At 35.5% G+C, this 20,286-nt stretch overlaps 1 protein-coding gene across 1 annotated transcript in view; it reads right to left on the reverse strand.

The window, feature by feature from the left end:
- Positions 1-576: 576 nt before the first annotated feature.
- Positions 577-20,286, reverse strand: part of CEP128 (centrosomal protein 128) — a 142,144-nt gene continuing 122,434 nt past the window's right edge. Inside the window, exons 20-23 of the mRNA XM_086613474.1 lie at positions 13,111-13,188; positions 11,021-11,134; positions 7,261-7,369; positions 577-683 (exon numbers count right to left, since the gene is read on the reverse strand). Coding sequence (XP_086469600.1) covers positions 577-683; positions 7,261-7,369; positions 11,021-11,134; positions 13,111-13,188 — 408 coding nt within the window. The remainder of the gene's footprint in view (positions 684-7,260; positions 7,370-11,020; positions 11,135-13,110; positions 13,189-20,286) is intronic.

Genomic DNA, 20,286 nt, shown 5'->3' on the forward strand with positions numbered 1-20,286 from the left:
CCCGAGACTGTGATATGAATTTCCACTGATTTTGAGGAAATTTGGTTTTGTTCAATATTTATCACTTCTTTCCTAACTGATTGTTGCAAACTGAAGAACTTAAAATCACAAATGTGTCTGCACAACACTGTATAATAACTCTCATAATAAATATTAGGAAAAAGGTAATTTCTGAATATTTTTTCATTATTAATAATGTTATTAAATGTTATTAAAAAATCAAAAGTCAGAACAATTCCTGTACAGGGGTAAATAAGCTCATATCAAAGATTAATGTCACAGGTTTTTCAGTTCATAATATTTCAAGAATACAATAAATTTTGTATTAGGAGGACTGCAGAAACAAATACAAGAGAATAGCATAATCCCAGAAAACTTTTGGTGTACAAGTTACATAAATCATCGCAAGAGTTCATTAGACTTGCTCTTGGTGCTCTTTTATTTAAGTGTTTGGCAATAGCTGAATCATTAAGGGTGCATCACTCCTATAACAGATGGAATTACTATTGTTTAAAATCAAAAAAGAGTGGAATTAAATTTACCACAGAGAAAGCTGGTGTGTTTTTGTAAAATACTCTACTGCTTCCTTCTTTCTGCTTGCAGCTTCATTTCACTGGCAGCAACATTAAAGGAATCTTCCTTGGTGGCACTTGTATCAAGAGGAACCATTTTTTTCGTAAATGCTAGAAATAAGTCAGACAAAAAAATTAATTAAATATCTTCAGAGAAACACATACATTTTGCTGACTGATCATCAATGTTTATATGAAACATGTATTTCATTACACAATATTATAATTTCCACAGAAAGTAATATAGTATTAATAAATATTCAATATTTATAATGCTATTGAACAAGAAAGTGACTTATTTCTCTAGAGAAACAGATTTTAATACTATATAATACAAGCATGGCCAAGAGCTTTCTTATACAGAACAAATGTAAACTGCATTTTTAAAAATTTGATAATTCCACTAACATTTCTTTTTCATTTAATTTTCCAGCATTTTTGTTTAAATAAGACAAAACAAACCAGTCAGAAAATTCCCAAAGGAATATCTTTACCGATAGCATGGACTAAAGTCAACAAGTGACATTGAACAGGTGTTCATAGGATGCCATACCGTGTATATACCTTGGCAGCAGGGTGCACATATAATGCTTATTTCTAAATACATTATATTGCATCAAAATCTAGACAGTAGAGATTGACAGAACATCTTATGATAAAGTGCTGGGGGAAAAAAATCCAAATACCTAAACATCTTGCAATTATTTAATAAAAGGCAGAAATTAAGGTGAAGAAAGTGGATATCAACTTATACAACACACTCTTCTTCTAATAGCCTTCCTTATATCAGAAGCATGTAAGAAAAGTGGTCCTTCCTGATTGTTTGAAATAAATACTCAGAGTGGAATTAATTAATACTCCAGTAAAATTATAGCACTATATAACCAAAAGTTGTTTAATAGGGAGCAAGTCTTTGCAGTTTGATTCGGAGGAGTGAGATGTTTTCACTTTCAGAAGGAGAATTAAATTACTGTGTTTAGGACATTAGTAAAGCAGTGAGTTATCATTTTTCAGCATAAATTTTTCAGTATTTGCCCAGAACTATGCTACTGTATGCTCTTTCAATGGTACCTCCTGTGGTCAGTATTCAAAGAAAAGTGAAAAACCATAAAGAAAATTCATTGCTAAACTAAATCAATTTGCATTTTTCAAAGTGATGACGTCAAGTTTCCAATCATTCCAGGTTCTCACCCTCGAGCAACATTGGAAAGTTTTGTTCTAGAATGGTGTCTCACAGTGTCATGATGTTACAATGTCTTTTTACTTTTAATTAAGTTACTTATTTATACTTATAAATATGAATTGTCTTAAGAACTTAAGAAAAAGTATATAAAGAGGGGTAAAGACAGACAAAGACAGACATTGCAGGAGTTAATTGTTTTGACAATAAAATCAGCATTCAGGGCAACTTGTTTTTATTCAACCATGATATCATTCCTACTATATACCATGTTGACACAAGAATGTTGTATCACCACAGCCAAAGGGTCAGAGGAGATTGGGATCCCAGCTACAGAAGTTGGGAAAACTGGTGGCTATTTTCTTCTCCATAAAGTCACAGCTTCTGAATCCCTGGAACATAAATTCCCAACAACAGAAAGTCTGAAAGCCATATGGCATCTGGGATACCATCCAGGTTAAAACCTTGAAGTGACAAACTGTAAGAAGAGAAAGGCAGGACCGAATTTACAAAGCTAATGCAAAGCATGTGTAACTCTAGGGACCTTTGCAATACAAAATTTAAGAAAAATACAGTGGCCATGAGAAACAGTTTCTGAGGATTATTAACTAGATAACAAATAGTAGTGACTTTTTAGACCCACCATTTTGGTCCGATAATAATACGGACTGCAAACCATGTCTAATGAATGCTTCCTTGTATAAATTATTTTCTTAGTTAAAGTTCTTCCTTTCTAAGAAAATGAGTATAAAAATACAAGCTCATTCCCACAGCATCTTTAAAATAGTTTGTTATGGAAAAGCTGTTACAATTGTAGAAATTCTACCAGAAACATGAAGACCAGACATAAACCAGAATGTTAATGTTAATTACTTTTCCTTGTAACTGCCTGCTGCATTGGCAACTTTTTACTAAATGTATATATGGAAGTAGATTGCTGTTCCCTTACTTATTTCTTCATTCTTCTTGTCCCTCTTTCTTCAATCACTTTTAAACTTAAATCCCATGATCCTCCTCACAGATAAATTAAATTATATCAAACGTGTCTACTCTCCTCCTGGTGCTCTCTACAAGTCATGAGACCCACACAAGGGGAAAGGAGCTTCTGCATTACTTATTGACTCTATAATCTATAACGTTTCATGAATTTAAGAGAGATGGAGTGGGGAAACACTAAATCACTGCTTCAAAGGTAAATGAAAAAAAGAGTCCAAGTCCATTCTTCTGTTTCTGAAGAAGTAAGAAGATAAATTAATCAGAAAAACTAGGTGATGACATTTATAGGTAGATTTATTAAAAGCTACAGGAGTTTTGGGAGCAAAAGACCTCAAATTATACTTTGCTGTCAAAGTCTCAAATCATAACTAGTTAACATCATTACTGAAATTAAAAGTTCGTGGTGTTCATGTGACTAACATGATCAAAGCAGCTGATTTTATCATTTGCCACTCACTGGCAATTACAAGAAAAGCTCCTTAATGTTCATACCATTGCAGAATTTTCACCATCCGCAAGAACTATAGCAATAACTTCAAAATACACATTTGACTGGTGGACATCAGGTTCAGCATAAAGGTCAAACGTTCAGTCACTAACTGAATATTATGGAGTAATTCACACACCTTAGTGCCCTAAGCTACCACAGACATCCACAAAGGGCCTCAAAAGATGTGATAGAACCTATGGGAAACCTATGCCTTTCTGGAATGACAGCTAGGAGCATACTCTAGTATGCTAATAACATTATATAATGTTAGTATATAATAGTAGTAGTATACTATTATATAGTATACTATATAATAGTACTATATACTAATAGTACTAGTATATAATAACACTAAATCTTAGGAGAAAAGAATCAGCAAAGTGAGGAATTAAGAATACCACCTTCAGTCTATCAGAGTCAAATAAAATCAAGGATGGGAAAAATACTCTATGTCTACTTTTCTGATTTAGTCTTAGAAAATTTGACTAATGGATTTTTATAGAATACAAGTAAGATACTAAAACTCTAAAGATTTTTTTATTCAGTTCCTTTCCCTTAAAAACAAATAGTAAAAGGTGAAACACATTCACTGTTTTCTTACTTTTTTGCTTTTAAAAAAATATAATCTTTTTTAAAAAAAGCTCTTGACCATCTCAGCACCATTCTGGGATTTGGAAAATATGAAATATGAAGATCAGATTAATTTATGATGTAGAAAATACCTTCCTAAAAGTTTTAAGCAAGAAAAACAAAAATTCCTTCAGCCATGCCTGAACATGGTTTCAAAAGGAGCCTTCCTCAAATGCTGAAGACTTTGCAAATATTTCGTAATGATCAACATTGAATCACTACTGTCTTTCATCACTCACTTATTTTTTCACCTCCAGAAAGCTTAGTGCTGGTAAAACACAGTTGAATCACAGAATAAATACCCAGAACTACTTCATCAGATTGATATTCAGATCACATGGATCCTATCTGACAACTGCGTAAAATTGATTAAAAGTACTAAAGTAAGAAATTCCTAGCAAGTTCCATTCAGGTTAAGCGATATAAAGATAATGTAATATTTTAGGAACATTTGTGCTGCATCTTTTAATTTCAGCAAGTTTTTGCAGTGGAATCAGAGTCGTTGGGGTTGGAAGAGACCCCTGGAGGTCACCTAGTCCAACATGCCTGGAAAGTATGAATTATTTCTTTTTTATATCTCAATCAGGTTGAGCTGTATTTTGACTTGCAAGACTTTGACAGGGATGAGATTAGGGAAAATGGAAAACCAACTCTGAATCAGGGGAAACTGTTCCTGAAGTTCAGATGAGACGGAGGCATTTCCTCTTATACTTTGTTCCCACTATCGTTATTCAGTATGCTCTGCAGAAAGATATTAATCACAACCCACAGATTCTGAAAGGAAAAGAAACCAATTATCTTCAACCTCATCAGATCAACACAGGCCTTACTGGTGAGCAGTGACGTACTCCAGCACACATTCTAAGATGCAAAGGTTTGAAAGTGCAATGAAGCCTGAAATAGGACTTTCCATTATATAGAATGCAACTTACTGAATAGGTTCCCAGTACACAAAATGGCTATATTGAAAATAAATGGAAGGTGATATCCTTCTAAAGAAAAGTATTTTGATATCCATATGCTGATATGCTCAAGAAAACCCTTAAAAAACTCTTTTATCGTTTTGACACTCATGCAAAGGTGTGCCTGCACCAGAATACCTAATAAATACCTAATAAATACCTAATATTGAGAAGTCATGGCAGTCTGGTGAAGTTCCCGGCGACTGGAAAAGGGGAAACATAGCCCCTATTATTAAAAAAGGAAAAAAAGAAGACCCAGGGAACTACAGGCCAGTCAGTCTCACCTCTGTGCCCAGCAAGATCATGGAGCAGATCCTCCTAGCAACTATACTAAGGCACATGGAAAACAAGGGGGTGATTGGTGACAGCCAACATGGCTTCACTAAGGGTAAATTCTTCCTGACTAATTTGGTGGCCTTCTATGATGAGGTTACAGCACTAATGTATAGGGGAAGAGCAACTGACATTGTCTACCTGGACTTATCTAAAGCATTTGATAATGTCCCACACGACATCCTTATCTCTAAACTGGAAAGACATGGATTTGATGGATGGACCACTCGGTGGATATGGAATTGGCTGGATGGTTGCACTCAAAGAGTTGTGGTCAACGGTTCAATGTCCACATGGAGGCCAGTGACAAATTTGATGGTCTTCTATGATGGGGTTACAGCGTTGGTGGATAAGGGAAGAGCAACTGACATCATCTACCTGGAGTTGAGCAAAGCATTTGACACTGTTCTACACAACCCTCTTGTCTCTAAATTGGAGACATGGATTTGATGGATAGACCAACAGTGAATAAGGAATTGGCTGGATGGCCATACTCAAAGAGTTGCGGTCAATGGTTCAATGTCCAAGTGGAGATCAGTGACAAGTGGTGTTCCTCAGGGGTCAGTACTGGGGCCGGTGCTATTTAACATCTTTGTTGGTGACATGGACAGTGGGACCGAGTGCACCCTCAGCAAGTTTGCAGATGACACCAAGCTGTGTGGTGTTGTGGACACACTGGAGGGAAGGGATGCCATCCAGAGGGACCTTGACAGGCTGGAGAGGTGGGCCTGTGAGAACCTCATGAAGTTCAACAAGGCCAAGTGCAAGGTCCTGCACGTGGGTCGTGGCAGTCCCAAGCACAAGTACAGGCTGGGCGGAGAAGGGATTGAGGAGAAGGACTTGGGAGTGCTGGTTGATGAGAAGCTCAATGTGAGTTGGCAATGTGCGCTTGCAGCCCAGAAAGCCAACCGTATGCTAAGAATCCAAAGAAGCATGGCCAGCAGGTCAAGGGAGGGGATTCTGCCCCTCTACTCTGCTCTCATGAGACCCCACCTGGAATACTGCATTCAGCTCTGGAATTCCCAGCACAAGAAGGACATGGAGCTGCTTGAGCGGGTCCAGAGGAGGGCCACAAAGATGATCTGAGGGCTGGAGCACCTCTCCTATGAAGACAGGCTGAGAGTTGGGACTGTTCAACCTGGAGAAGGCTCCAGGTAGACCTTCTAGCAGCCTTCCAGTATCTGAAGGGGGCCTACAAGAAAGCTTGAGAGGGACTTTTTACAAGGGCGTGTAGTGATAGGACAAGGGGCAATGGCTTTAAACTGAAAGAGGGCAGATTTCAATTAGATCTAAGGAAGAAATTATTCACTCTGAGGGTGGAGAGGCACTGGAACAGGTTGCCCAGAGAAGTTGTGGCTGCCCCATCCCTGGAAGTGTTCAAGGCCAGGCTGGATGAGGCTTTGAGCAACTTGGTTTAGTGGAAGGTGTCCCTGCCCACAGAAGGTGTCCCTGCCCATGGCAGGGGGTTGGAACTAGATGATCATTGAGGTCCCTTCCAACACAAACCATTCTATGATTCTATGTCCTATCTTTTACCAAGCAGTTCCTAGCTGTATCACATATTCCATGACCTTTCATGACCACAGTTGTATACGCACTAGAGGGTAGAAAGAATTGTTAAAAACGATTACTGAAGTAGAAGCTGAATTAGTGAATTCATCTTTCACTGTTAAAATGCTACACAAGCATGAGACTAATTGGTACAAATGAAAGATCTGTGAAAGAATCTTTGGCTGAGGATGCCTGTCTAGTCTCTGAAAAGATACACAGCTTACACAGGTATGATTCTTCATGCAGAGATTCAGAATGCAAGTGCAGCTTTTTTTGGTGTAGATTTGGATGATAAACAGAATATATTGTACGTCTCCGATAAAAGAAAAAGCAAAAATAAACAACTATCAGTGGGATGTAATGTCTAGAATTAACTTTCTAGGCAAAGGCATCCATTCAGTATCTAAAGCTAAAACACAGGAGGGCTCTTAAGATGGTTCTAGCATTTTTTTGTCAATAAGTACAATGTCTTACTCTCTCAAATAAAACAGCTTTAAAAGAGGAAAGTACATTATTTGTAGATTTTTTCTATTAAACCATACTTACAATCTGAATCTGAGAGCAGTGAGCTGGACAAAAAGCTGTTTTGAGTTCGCCAACTAGAAGAAGGAGCAGCCACTTCTGCATCAGAAATTTCAGCATCCATTTTCACATCCTATTGCACCCAAATAAAAATAATTTTTATCTGTTAATACTAAGAATCTGTAAGCTTTGAAAAACCCCCCAGTAGCACACATACAGCTATATGTTGTGATTTCACACATGCTGTAAAATACTGATTTGAATTCTCAGTGTTGCAGTTAGGTTCATATTACTTTGCTTATGAATTTCACGCACATTTTATCACTACAAAATGTCTGCAAAAAACTGCTTTGCCTTGAGAAAAGTATTAGGAGCATCACAAGTTTTCGTCACTACAATAAGGTGTAAAAATGTTCTCTTTCCTGTTTACATCACATCCACAGTTCAGGACAAAGCATAGCAGCAGGGCAGACATCAGTGAATGATGAATTCCTCATCAATGAATGGTCCACATTAATTCACTGAAGTTCCACAAGTAGTAATAAAAATTAAATCCATTTTCCCTGCCACTGAGGAAACTCAAACTTCATTGATTTCTCGTATCAAAATACCTGAAGTTGCTTTTCCATTTTTTTTGTTAAACCATTAAATAAAGTCTGAAGTAGAATGTTACTATTTACGGCTAGACTCATATAGTATAGCTTTTTGGTGAGTAAAGTCATTTGGTCTATAAGCTAAAAAAAGAAAATCCTTTTAAAAAGGCCATTTAAACAAAAATCTCTGTAAATCTTTATTAGCACTGCAGCAAGTAGTCCCCAGTTGCAATACCTTCTGAAATAAGATTAAAAGCTTGGCTTGGTATCCAAATTACTCAGTTTCTTGAAATGAGAAGAGATAATAATGCACAAATGCATCACTTTCATAAAACATTCAATTTTGCTACTGAATTCTTATCATAAACAGCCTCAGGGAATTTTGTTAAAACATCTTGCAATTTATGATTCATGCTGATACTAAGATTTGAAAACTAAACAGGAAACAAAATAAAATTCAACATTAATTTAGAGATACAATGAACTTTTGTCCCATCGTTGAAGAGGAATTTACTCCTATTAAGACTAATGGGAATTATACATACTAATCCCCTTATGTGCTGATGAGAGACTTAATACCTAACGTGTACGTAGCACAATAACAACTTCTAAAGAATAAAAAAAGTTTTTGTCTTTTCATTCTGCTTCCAGAAATGCTATCTTAGAACAGAGCTTTTAAACAAGCAAGGTGCTTCTGCCAGCTTCTGCAATACAAAATGGCTTTCTCTTTACAGAAATTTTAACTTACAGAATGTGCTTAATTTACAATTACATCAGTATGCTATGCTTGATTAGATGGTCAGTTGTTCATGGCAGGGGAACTGTCCTAAAATATTTGCATCCATCTATCTATCTATCTATCTATCAATCATAGCATTTATCTTTAGTTTTCCTCTAGCTTTCTGTTCTGATTTTGCTTCAATTGATATTCTCTATTATTTATTTTATTTTTATACATTATATTTACCTTCTTTTTCCCCAATATCTTATTTATCTAGTATCTCTCAGCCCTTTCTTAGTGGAAAAATTATGATTGTTGTACTTAATGGTATTCTGCCAGCCTCTGGCCTCCTTTATTACTGGAAATCTTACATTTTAACACATACAAATAGCAATTGTGATTTTTCTGGGCTTCTAAGGAACAGGTATTTCACAGCCATCTGACAAGACTACAAAGGAGTGGGAAGACTAAGTGAGGACAAATGAAATCATAAGAAAGGAAGAAAAATAACTGCTTTTAGGGAAACATTCAACTTTGGTATCATTTTCGCTCCTTAAAATGAAAAGAGGCTAGGAGATGGGATAATGACTGTCTGAGATTAAATGTTGGCAAGCAAGCTGAAGGAAGTGTATTACAAGAAAGGCTAGAAAGAAGATCATAACAGACGAGAAAGACAAATTCCACAAGTAATTTCATCTAAAATGGTCAATGTGAAAATTTTACAAGAACTCCCTTTTTTAAAAGATCACCTACCAAGTATCTGTCTACTTTGTATAGCAGAAGCACTATGTTGTGTACAGACCATGAACCAAAACTACTAGAAAGAATTAACTTCGATGTCCTCAAGCCTACGCTCTTCCACCAATCAATTTCAGAGACTCCCAATTGACAAATAGTAAAATAAAAAAAGTAAACAACAATGCAGTTGAGTTGGTTCCAAGGGAGGGTAACAAAGGCAAGCATTAAAAAGGTTTTTTTTAGACTAAGCTAGCCTGTTCCTGAAATCAGATTAGCACCCGTCTGTTACTTGTTTCTGAACATTCTGTTCTATTTGTAACAGCCGTGACAGCAGAGTACTGTATGTCATGCAAAACCCCAATTAGGCCTGACTAAATGGAAGCCATTAAATGCTCCCTGTTGTCTAAAGAAAGAGGAAATATTGTTTTGGAATCAGCTTTATACTGGATTCTGAATATAGAGTTCAAATCATGCGAGCTCAGTAAGCTCAGTCAGCTTAGTGCAATATTATATTCTACTGTCAGCTGATTGCATTCCACTTAGCTTTTCAATATTTTCCAAATTTCAATGGCTACTGAATTAGTAACTCTTGTGTGAAGGCAAGCTGACGATTATCATTAGCAACAGGCTGAAAGTGTATCTGCCCTGTTTCTTCCTTTCAACTCTTTCTTACAGAAGAGCAAGATGCCTTTTTCAAGTAGCTTAGTATCTTCTTCTTACAATGGCAATGTACTCAGCTAAAATACTCTGTATTTGTTTTACTTTTTTCACTTTTTCAAAGACCTACTGGTAAGTATGTCCTCATTTTACAGAAGGAAGACCACTATGGAGGAGGCAGACACAAACATCTTAAAGTTTTTGATACATGGTGTGTGATCCTAGATTTTGAGCTCAACTGCTTGGAGACACTGGTAAGATTCATTGCCAAAGAATCTTGATTTGATTGTGATAAGCAGCAGAAATACTAGCATGATTCTTCAGTTCTGATCATTTATTTCAACCACGTCCATAAGAAACTGCAGTTCTGCCGAAGTAAGATGCTATCACAATGGCACACAGTGAGAAGTGATAGGACAATGAACAAGCTAATACGAAGAGAAAGAAAGCGTGTTAACAATTGGGAAGGTGAACTCATTATGGGCAATGTTTGTCAACAAGAGCACTGGATTTGTATTGCAGGGAGTTAGGAAATTATGCTTAGCCTTGCTATCAAGTCCGCTGAGTGACCTTGAGCAAATCACTTCCCCTCTGTTTGCCTCGATTTCGTTTAGGTATGACACAGACATCTTATAGTATCTTTTGTAAAGAATGGAAAGATCAACTACTGAAAAATCACTGTACACGATCTACAAACTAATCAACCTTTTAACAGAGGAAACAGAAGGGTTTCTATATTTATCTTTTAAATGAAAGGAGAAGGGAAAATTGAACAAACCAAAAAAATTGCTGTCGACCGCAATTTGACAAAGCAGGTAAACACTTCAGAGTAGTAAGACACAGTAAGACACTTTTCTGTGAAATTTTAAAGATTTTTGGAAAGTATCCATGGCACTTTACAATGAAAACAACACTTCTGTCATCAAATTTTACATCAGTCATGGCACCTACATAAACCAGAAACATTCATGTGCGATTTTAGTCTGAGTTTGCACTAGGAGTTAATATACATCAAATAAGCTTACACTGCTGATTGAAAGTAATCAGGAAACAAAAGTGGAGTACATACACATACCTTGAACTGTTGGACTCTCTGTTTTGAATCTTCCAGCTGTTGCTGTAGAGAACTTACTATTTCTTTATACTTTGTATACCTTTCTTCAATCATCTCCTTTCGGCAATGGGACTCCTGGAAATGCATTGAAAGATCTAAATGATTTTGTAATGTGAAAAGCAGTTAATAAATGTTGGCTGGCCATTATAAACACAAGTATCACCAAGGATTTTCAACACTGGAAGAATGAATTAATTACTAACTTTCAGAAGTTGAAATATAAGGGCCATCTGAAAGCATAATGTTCTGTACAGAAAAGTAGTGTTAAAATGGAAATAGGTTATAATGTGAACAGCCTCATCCTTAACTGGTGAATGGTTTATTTTAACTCTTTCCAAAATTCAGTAATATCATACCTTCTGACAAAGAAATCCTGTAATGGTGAAAAATTAATTACAATACTGTAGAAACAATCACTTGAAGAAAAAAAGTGTTCTAAGAATATAGACTAAACAGTGTTTTCAGATAAGAAAACATAATGTTTCTCACTGAACTAGCTAATGATTCACCTGAATAAATACAACTACCAGACAACTTGTGAGGTATTATCAAAGATTTACTCTCTCATTCCTTCTCCCTTCTATGAAAACCCTGAGAGAAGAACTTGTTAGCAGTGGAAAGCAAATAATGGCTTTGAAATACCTGATTCATGCATACCACTTGAGAGTAAAATATGCTATTGTACAAAAAATCCAATGTATTATTTTCAAATAGATGAATTAATGAAATTCCAAACAGACATCATTCTCACTGCTAAGGTATAAAGCTCAGCTCTCTTGAATAATAAATTATTTATTAAACAATATACAGTTGTTGGTAGGGACTCATCTTAAGAAAACAGTCTTCAAAACACTAAGTATCAGGGAAAAGGACAGAGCTCAAATTAAACCAAAGAATCTCACGAATGCTGGTTAAGTGATAACTACAGCAAACCAGAAAATGACAATGTTATTTCATAGTAATGTTAAGCAAGAGAGTGCAAGTGTGAAGGAGATAGCAGAAACCCCCCATTCAAGCTTTGCCTAGCTGAGAGCAGAGTTTTTCCTTTAGCAGTGAAGAACCACTGGAAACAGAAGGCAAATGTCAACCTCTGTCAGAGCAAAAAGCTCTTCTGGGGATATCTGGAATATGAAATTAAAACTATACATCTCAATTATATTTTTCTTAAAAAAACCCAAACATTTCAATTAGCATTTGTTTTCCTAAGTCTGTTGATGTTGACAGCAATAAAATAGCATACAATTATTAACACATGACCTCGTGCAAGAACACCTAGAATAAATAATGTTCCCAACAAGTATGTTTTGAAATTTATGATTACTTCTGGATGAGAAATTCTACATAGCAAATAAGATTATGCATTCGTTGATCTATGTTTTAATACTGATTTTAAATTTATATTGTGCAATGAGGTTCCAAATTCTTTTTTAGTAAACCACCAACTTATGGAAAGTAATAATAATACAGTGGTTTAGCCACTTAGCCACTGAAGATCTCATTTGACGTTTATCACTCTTGACAGTACTCCACCACTACTGTCAATATGTCTCACTGTGTCCAGACAAACACACCTTGATTTGATAGTGATACTGGGAAAATCAGTGACAATTATTGGCACTATGTCAAAAAAAAAAAAAAAAAAAAAAAAAGCTGTAAAGCTCACCTATTTTCACTCATTACTTTAAATATTGAAATAATTGGCATAATTTATTTCATTACAAGATTTTCATTCTTTAACAAGTAATATCAGAATTCACCACTCAATGCAAATATTCTGAATCAGTAATTAGGACTTGAACTATTATGCCCAGTTGTCAATGTTTGCTTACGTTATGGAGTACCTCAGCTGTGTTACTAATCAGGACTCAAAGTAAAACTTCAAAAAGTCTCTATAAACATGAAAATAAATTTCTGTATGTTTTTGTCTATATAATATGTACATATGTAATTTAAAATATCTTATTAACCTATTTATCTGTGCATACGGAGAGGACATTAATTAACCAAAATATTTTAGAACTACTGAAAGAGTCAAATGAAATCTTTCTTACTCCAATATCTTTGAAATCTTCTAACAGGCTCAGTTTCTCAGGAACAGACTCCAGATGGTCTAAAGCTATTCGAGTACTCTAAGGAACAGAACACAAGATAAAACATAAAAAATTAATCACTTCTTTCAGCCATCTCAAACATTAAAAACCTATTACATCTACGGAAACAGGTTTATGTATGTGTCTGTAAATTAAACAGGCCAACAGTAAACAGACTGTTAAGGAAAAAGGAGGACAAAATAAAATACACAGCACAGTTTCCTTAATTTGAATCTCCATTAACAGTTACCAGTTTATTGGGCAGAACAATACGTATTTATAATTTTGGAGATTATGTAGCCTTCAGAATGAAATTTTCTTTTATTTCACTTCAGGGAGTAAAGTATGTTTAACAAAAATAAAAATCTATACTCACAATGTTTATATCTTTGAAGTTGAAAACATAGTAGAAATGTCCTTTTTCTTTTTGCAAATATGTGTAGTTAACACTTAGCTAAATATAGAACAATCAGATTACACACTTTTCATTTAGACATACGGTATGTACTGCTGAAAGATTAATTACCACTCTAGGGAGAGTTAGGGTTGGACTCAACAACAAGACTTTACATCTACACCCATGACATAAAAAAATCTAGTCTATAGCCAGATGCAAAGAACTGAACAAAATGAGTATCGTGTTTTGGGTTTTGTGTACAGATGAAGTTAGTTGGTCATGAGTAGTCATGCCCCACAAGCCAGACGGCTCTGGAGCTTCTCAAAAGCTGCCCTTCTATTATTTGCTGAAGAGGAAGTAGAAACAATACTGTTTGTACTTTCTGAACAACAGTTGGTATTTCCTCCACAATTCTATAAACGACACTTCTCTGGATAAGGTTCTGTTAACCTGAAATGCCATCTACCAATAATGAGTTTCATTAACCATATTACTGCCCTGGCACTTTAAAGCAAAAATCTATACAACAATTAAAATTCATCAATCTTGAAGTCAAATATCATTATGCTGCAAAGTCTCTGCACACTGAGTTAACTTGCCCTTAACTAAAAAATCTTTGTTGCTAGTCTTGGAAAGTCTCAATCTGACCCACATGAAAAACAACCCATTCAGATCCCAGACTTAAGACCTGAAGAGACTAAAACTTTCCATCACGCCAGGATAAGAAAAATCAGTGGGAACTCTCAGCACAAGTGCAGTCTACTCCAAAAAATGTGCTTGTATCACATCAAGCTCCCTGACAATCTTCAAAAGCAACGCCATGAGTCAAGACTGTAACAGTGTACTACGCTGGATATAACAAACCATAAAACATCAGTCATATTAGCAAACAACAAAAATACTTTACCAATGATTAATCCTGAAGGAACTATCTACAAGCTTCAATGTTATAAAAAAAGTGTATATCCATGTAAGCTAATTCTTTAGAAAAGAATGTGATTCTTTAAAAGCATAGTTCATAAGTATATTTCTTTGGTTAAAAATCAATCACATAAAAAGTTATTAAAAAACTGCAATAGAAGAAATAGCAATGAAATGAATACTCATGTGAGCAGGCAGTTTAGATAACAATATCAATATTGCTATATTAAGATTTTATTAATAATCTTAATCGCATTACAAATAGAATGAATATTATATATTGTATATAAATGTAATAGGTGCATTAATAATTTACTGATATATTAAATAGCATTATATGCAATCTATAGTACATATATAAAATACAAACATTATATATTTATATATTATCATACAATCGCAGTATTATTAAAATTACTATTTATACTGCTGCCATGACTGTTCAGCAAACACAGATCTTTTTTCCTAAATGCTGCTACTAATTATACAAACAAGCAGTTACCTGCACAATGAACTAAACAAGCCATTGCTCCTCTAATTTATAAGCAATATTGCAAATTACAATGATGAAATACATGAAAAGATTACAACAACGTAAGATATTCAAAGTTTTGCTTTGAACCAACCACTTGCTAGCTTAATTGCCCTGAGAAGTCATGGATGCCCCATCCCTGGAAGTGTTCAAGGCCAGGTTGGATGAGGCGTTGAGCAACCTGGTGTAGTGGAGGGTTTCCCTGCCCATGGCAGAGGGGTTGGAACTAGATGATCTTTGAGGTCCCTTCCAACCCTAACCCTTCTATGATTCTATGATTAATTACATGCTCTCTCAATCTTATAAGAAAGAGTGTACAACCAATCTCTATTCGTCTTCTCTCTGTAACTTCTCATTTTACAGACTCTTAGAATCTTTCCCATTCATATCTTTTTCAGGCTGATGAGTCCTAGTGCACTTAGTTGTTCCTCACATGGAAGACGTTTCATGCCTATGGTTGTTCTTATGCCTTATGTAGCCTCTCTAATTCAGTGGTTTTTAAGATGGAGAGGGGGAGTGAGGAGTGGAGAATCAGAACCGAACAGAGTAACCTAAGTTCAGACACACCATCAATTTAGAAGCACTGATGTCTGTTTTCTTGTCTGCTTCTTTCCTAACTGTTCCAAACATTCAGTTGTTAAGATTGTAAGAAATATGCTTTCCGTAACAAATGAAGGTCAAGTTTCATAAATAATGGGATTCATTTGCATCTCAAAGGACTAAACTTGTAACCAATATTCAGTCCCAATAAACTAAATTAGGCAGTGGACATGAGACTGTTTTTTCTGTGTCTGTAATTATATGTATGCAAAAATATTATGTATTAAAAGTATTTACCTAATTTTCTGTAATTAGGAAAAATTTGTACTGACAGTTAATATGCTGCTGTTAGGCCCTATTTCTATAAAGCAATCACCTGGTTAAATCAATTTTCCCAGTATTTGGGTTCTTTTTCCTTCTGCGACTAACGAGGTTCAAACAATATCTCCCATCTTCTAGCAGTAAACTTTTACCCTTAGATTGTATGCTTAGCTAAAAAAGGGGTCTCTTATCCCACTGTTACATTCTGCAGTAGGAATGCAAGATGCAGCAGGACAAAAATATGCAGGAATTCCCAAATCTGGCCCTTTTTTCCAAAATAATTTCTACTCTCCACACAGCACAGAAGAGAACAGGAATGCATTGCCGTCAAAGGTGCTAGAACAATAACGACTCCATTATCACAGATAAAGGGAAGAATTTTACGGGAAGGTTTGATGAATTGTTGCTTCAAGAACAATATGAAGAGTAAGAAGCCTACAAAACGGGCTAAAAGGATTGACCAGCAAGAAAGGGTATTTTAGATTTCAAGAAGTACAGGAAGAACTGTCAAAAGCGAAACAGAGTAAAACAAAGATTCTTTAGTCATGTAGCAAGAACAAGAAAATAAAAAAGAGACAGGGAAAATAAGGTGGAGATAATTTAGGTATGCTCAAAATTAGTGTTTTTGCTTTTCTTTTATACTAACACATTAATTTTGTTGGATTTTTAAAAATATACAAGAATTATACAAGACTAAATATATGAAGTTATGCCTGAAAGATAGGTAAATCACTTCCTGAAATGGGCAGCAATGAGGACACCCAGTAAGAAAAAGTCCTTAATTGCAATGTTGACAACTGACCACGGTAAATGCTGGGAAAAGCCTAGAAGGACAGAAAGGTGCATACTTGTGCTAACTTCCAGTGAATAAAGTAGGACAAACCAGTTTCGCAAAACTCAAAGTCAGAATTAATAAAAGTTATTTCTACTAAAAAGAAAACAGTACTTTCTTCTTTCTCACCTGCTGCACAAGAAAGGAAGTTAAGTAGATTTCACACATAGCTAGCCGTGTTTGGACCAAAACTAAAATTTATTGTATAATCTTCATAAGAAGTTTGTATCTTAATGTGTAACTTAATTTGTGATCAGGTTTTTTACTTGCAAAATTCACCTAAGGAGATTTTATAAGGTGAAAAAAAAATTACTCTTCCTGTAACATATCTGGTTATTTACCAGAAAAGAATTACAGAACCTACACTTTTATGTTAATAATGAATATGTGAAATGGATTCTGCTTCATATTTTCAGGATGCAATCAGGTAGGAAACCTACATATTGCATTTAAAGTGTTTTTCACAGATTATAGTGTAGAAATGTTATTATAGCTATAAAAGCCCCTTTTTTTTTTCCAAATGCTACTATACCTCTCCACTTGAAAGTGAAATTGCCTAGAGGTATCTATTAATCTCTAATGTTTGCCTCTTATAAGAATAAACCATTTCGCTTTTACAACACTAAAGCAGTACTCATTCATATTTCATGCTTCATTTACAGTGGCCTTATATTCATCAAAGCATTGATTTTCCACTCCATTAATTTATGATAAGATGCAACATTTGCTGCTTCTTCCTAGAGTAGACCCTGGTACTGGTCTGTATGTGTGTTTCTAAGGCTGGGAAATATATGAGAGACAACAGATCCTAAGCAGTCTTAACTGTATGTGAAAAAAAACCACCAAATCCTATTGTTCAGTCATCCTAGTAGCACACAAATCTGATGGACCCACGTCCACAAAGTTTTTTACTTTGAACACCAACAACTCCCCTACTCCTTCAAAAATAAAATCTTTCCTCATGGTAATAACCCTAAAATTGTAACACCCCTCAATCTCTCTTCTTGGCCTGACACCAAGTGAAACCATTAATATTTTAAGCTTATGGTATATATTACCTAACGCATTTTGCTACAATATTTTATTTATGAACTGCAGAAAAATATACATTTGAGAAGTCACACAGAGTTGAAATAAAGTCACCTGGGACACACGACACATTCACTGTAGTGGCTCCTCAGCATGCTATAAAGTATATACAACTTACAGCAATTTTTTTTCCAACTACAAAGATTTTGCTTTTTTTCTCCCATTTTAATAAAGAAGACCTGTGATCTGTCCATAAAAGGAACTCAGGCCCTAAGTGTAAGCCCATGCCTTAAGCCATTCCATTTTCAATTCCTTCTCGAAATTCCAATGCCAAGACCTCATGTCAACACTGTTTGTAGATACACTTAAGAAAGTTAAGATGCTCATCATCTGTTCTCCTCAAGTGTCTCCTAAATATATTCCCTCTATTTCTGCGTTTTGTGGGGAGAGAAAAAAAAAAGTTAGCTGCGCCTCAGCTAGTCCTCATTAGTTACATCATTAAACGTAATCGTGAAAGTAGATGACCAGCCTTTGGGTTACATGCATACTCAGTCCATGTTTTTTTGGTTTCATTGAGAATCATGTGGATAAAGGATGATTAAGGCTACTCAGATTTCTGAAAGGTTTTTTCAATTCCTAAAATTTAAACCTAATTTCACACAGAAAATGATGGGCTCTAAGCCAACCATTACTGCTCAGGAAGTAAACCATGGGGTAATGATACATATTTCCAAGAACTTGCTAACAGTGCTCAATATCAACCAGAAAAGCAAAATTAACACTGGATATAATCGGGAAAGGAAAAAAAAGCCAGGGAACGTAATTATTGTTGAGTATGAATCCACGGTGTGCTTGCATCTTGACTACTGAGTGCAGCTATGGACCTCTATTTTAGAACAGAAATAAGGAAAGGTCAGAGAAGACCAATGAGAATGATCAAAGCCATGGAGCGCCGTTTCCATGTGAGAAATGCTTAAATACAATGACTCGAAAAAACAAGACTCTTCAGCCAGGAAGACAGATGCTTGAGGGGAGAAATGACCAATTTGCATAAAAGCAGAAGTCACATAAAGATATAAAATATTATGTGGGTTTAAGCAGGAAACTGGGCAAGTTCATGAATGAGAAAGACCATGGAAGGGTTCCAAATTCATAGAAACTACATCTGAGTCTGGAAGTCTCTGAGCTTTGAATGGCTGCAATCAGAATGAATGAGTGGGAAACAAAATATACATCAGTCCTGTTCATACACTCTTCCCTAAGCATTTAATTTTGGCCATTGTTACAATGTCTATAGCTAGTCTAGATTGACCTTTGGTCTTTACCAGAAGGGTTCCTTTTATATTCTAAAATTCTCACAGCCTTCTGAGCAGTTTGTGAAGTGATTTGAATAGGATAACACACATCCTAACATTTTCAGGGACAGAAATATGTGCCTTTTTCATAAAACCAATGAAAAGAATGGTAGTGATGTGCAAATAAAAACAGAAAAGAAAAAAAAAACACAAGTTTGTTAGGGGAAATTGAATAAAGAAGGTGGCAACAAAAGAATACGTTGAAGAATGGGAGGGAAAGGTGATGAAAGAGCTTTTAGCTGGCCCACAGAATTCGTCTGGTAATTTAACGAAATGCACAGCAACCTCTTCAACATGGATTAAATGCCATACTTGCATCATTAATGACTCCACTCTATTCTATTACAAGAGATGGATTTAGCCGCACAGATAAAATGCAAAAAAGGATGTTAGAAGCACCTGACACAGAGGGCAATTAAGTACTGTTAACTTTTTTTCCCAGAAATGGGAAAGCTGTATGCCATAATATATACAAATAATCCTGAAGAGAGCAATCGCATCTGTCCGCTCATTGTTTAACAGGGAACAGAAGGTACTGACACAGTGCACTGATGGTACCGATAAGAGGATGAAACACCGACTGTACTGACTGAAGCAGTATTAATGGTATTTTACTTAACAGCAGTCCCTTCCACAGAGTGCTATTAATCTTTCTGGTTTTAAACAGATTATTTACTTTGAAAAGGGGTGTTCTATGTTTTCACAGAGAATGATAAAACAAATTACTCATTTTCCACGACTTCATACAAATACTTAGATGTTTAAACTGCATGTGAACAGTTAATCCTCCTATATTGATGTACTCTTGGTGATAGATAGGTTCACACTGTCTCAAGGGACAGATCTAATTAAAAATCAGATACACATTTTATTTTCAGTCTCAAAGCTGCAATGTTAAATGCAAATAAATCAAAGCAGGTTTGTGTATAGTCCTCCTAAAGTTTGCCTTTATAGTCGATACATTGAAAACACATAAACATAAAGCAGAAACCAAACTTCATTGACTTTCAAGTACAGTGCTCCTTTCTTTTCTGAGGTAGGTCAAAACAAATGGCTATCTGTATTGCACAGATATTTCTGAAAATTAGAGCTGACTTAAGTACCAGTTAGCTAATCCTCAAAGAACACCCATGAAAAAAGATTAAATGTGACTGTAATTTTAACTGACTGCAATGCATGTCAGCAGGCAGCTACTCACAATTCAGATGAA

The sequence above is a fragment of the Tauraco erythrolophus genome, chromosome 6, assembly GCF_009769465.1.
Source record: "Tauraco erythrolophus isolate bTauEry1 chromosome 6, bTauEry1.pri, whole genome shotgun sequence".
In the NCBI taxonomy this organism is placed as follows: Eukaryota; Metazoa; Chordata; class Aves; order Musophagiformes; family Musophagidae; genus Tauraco; species Tauraco erythrolophus.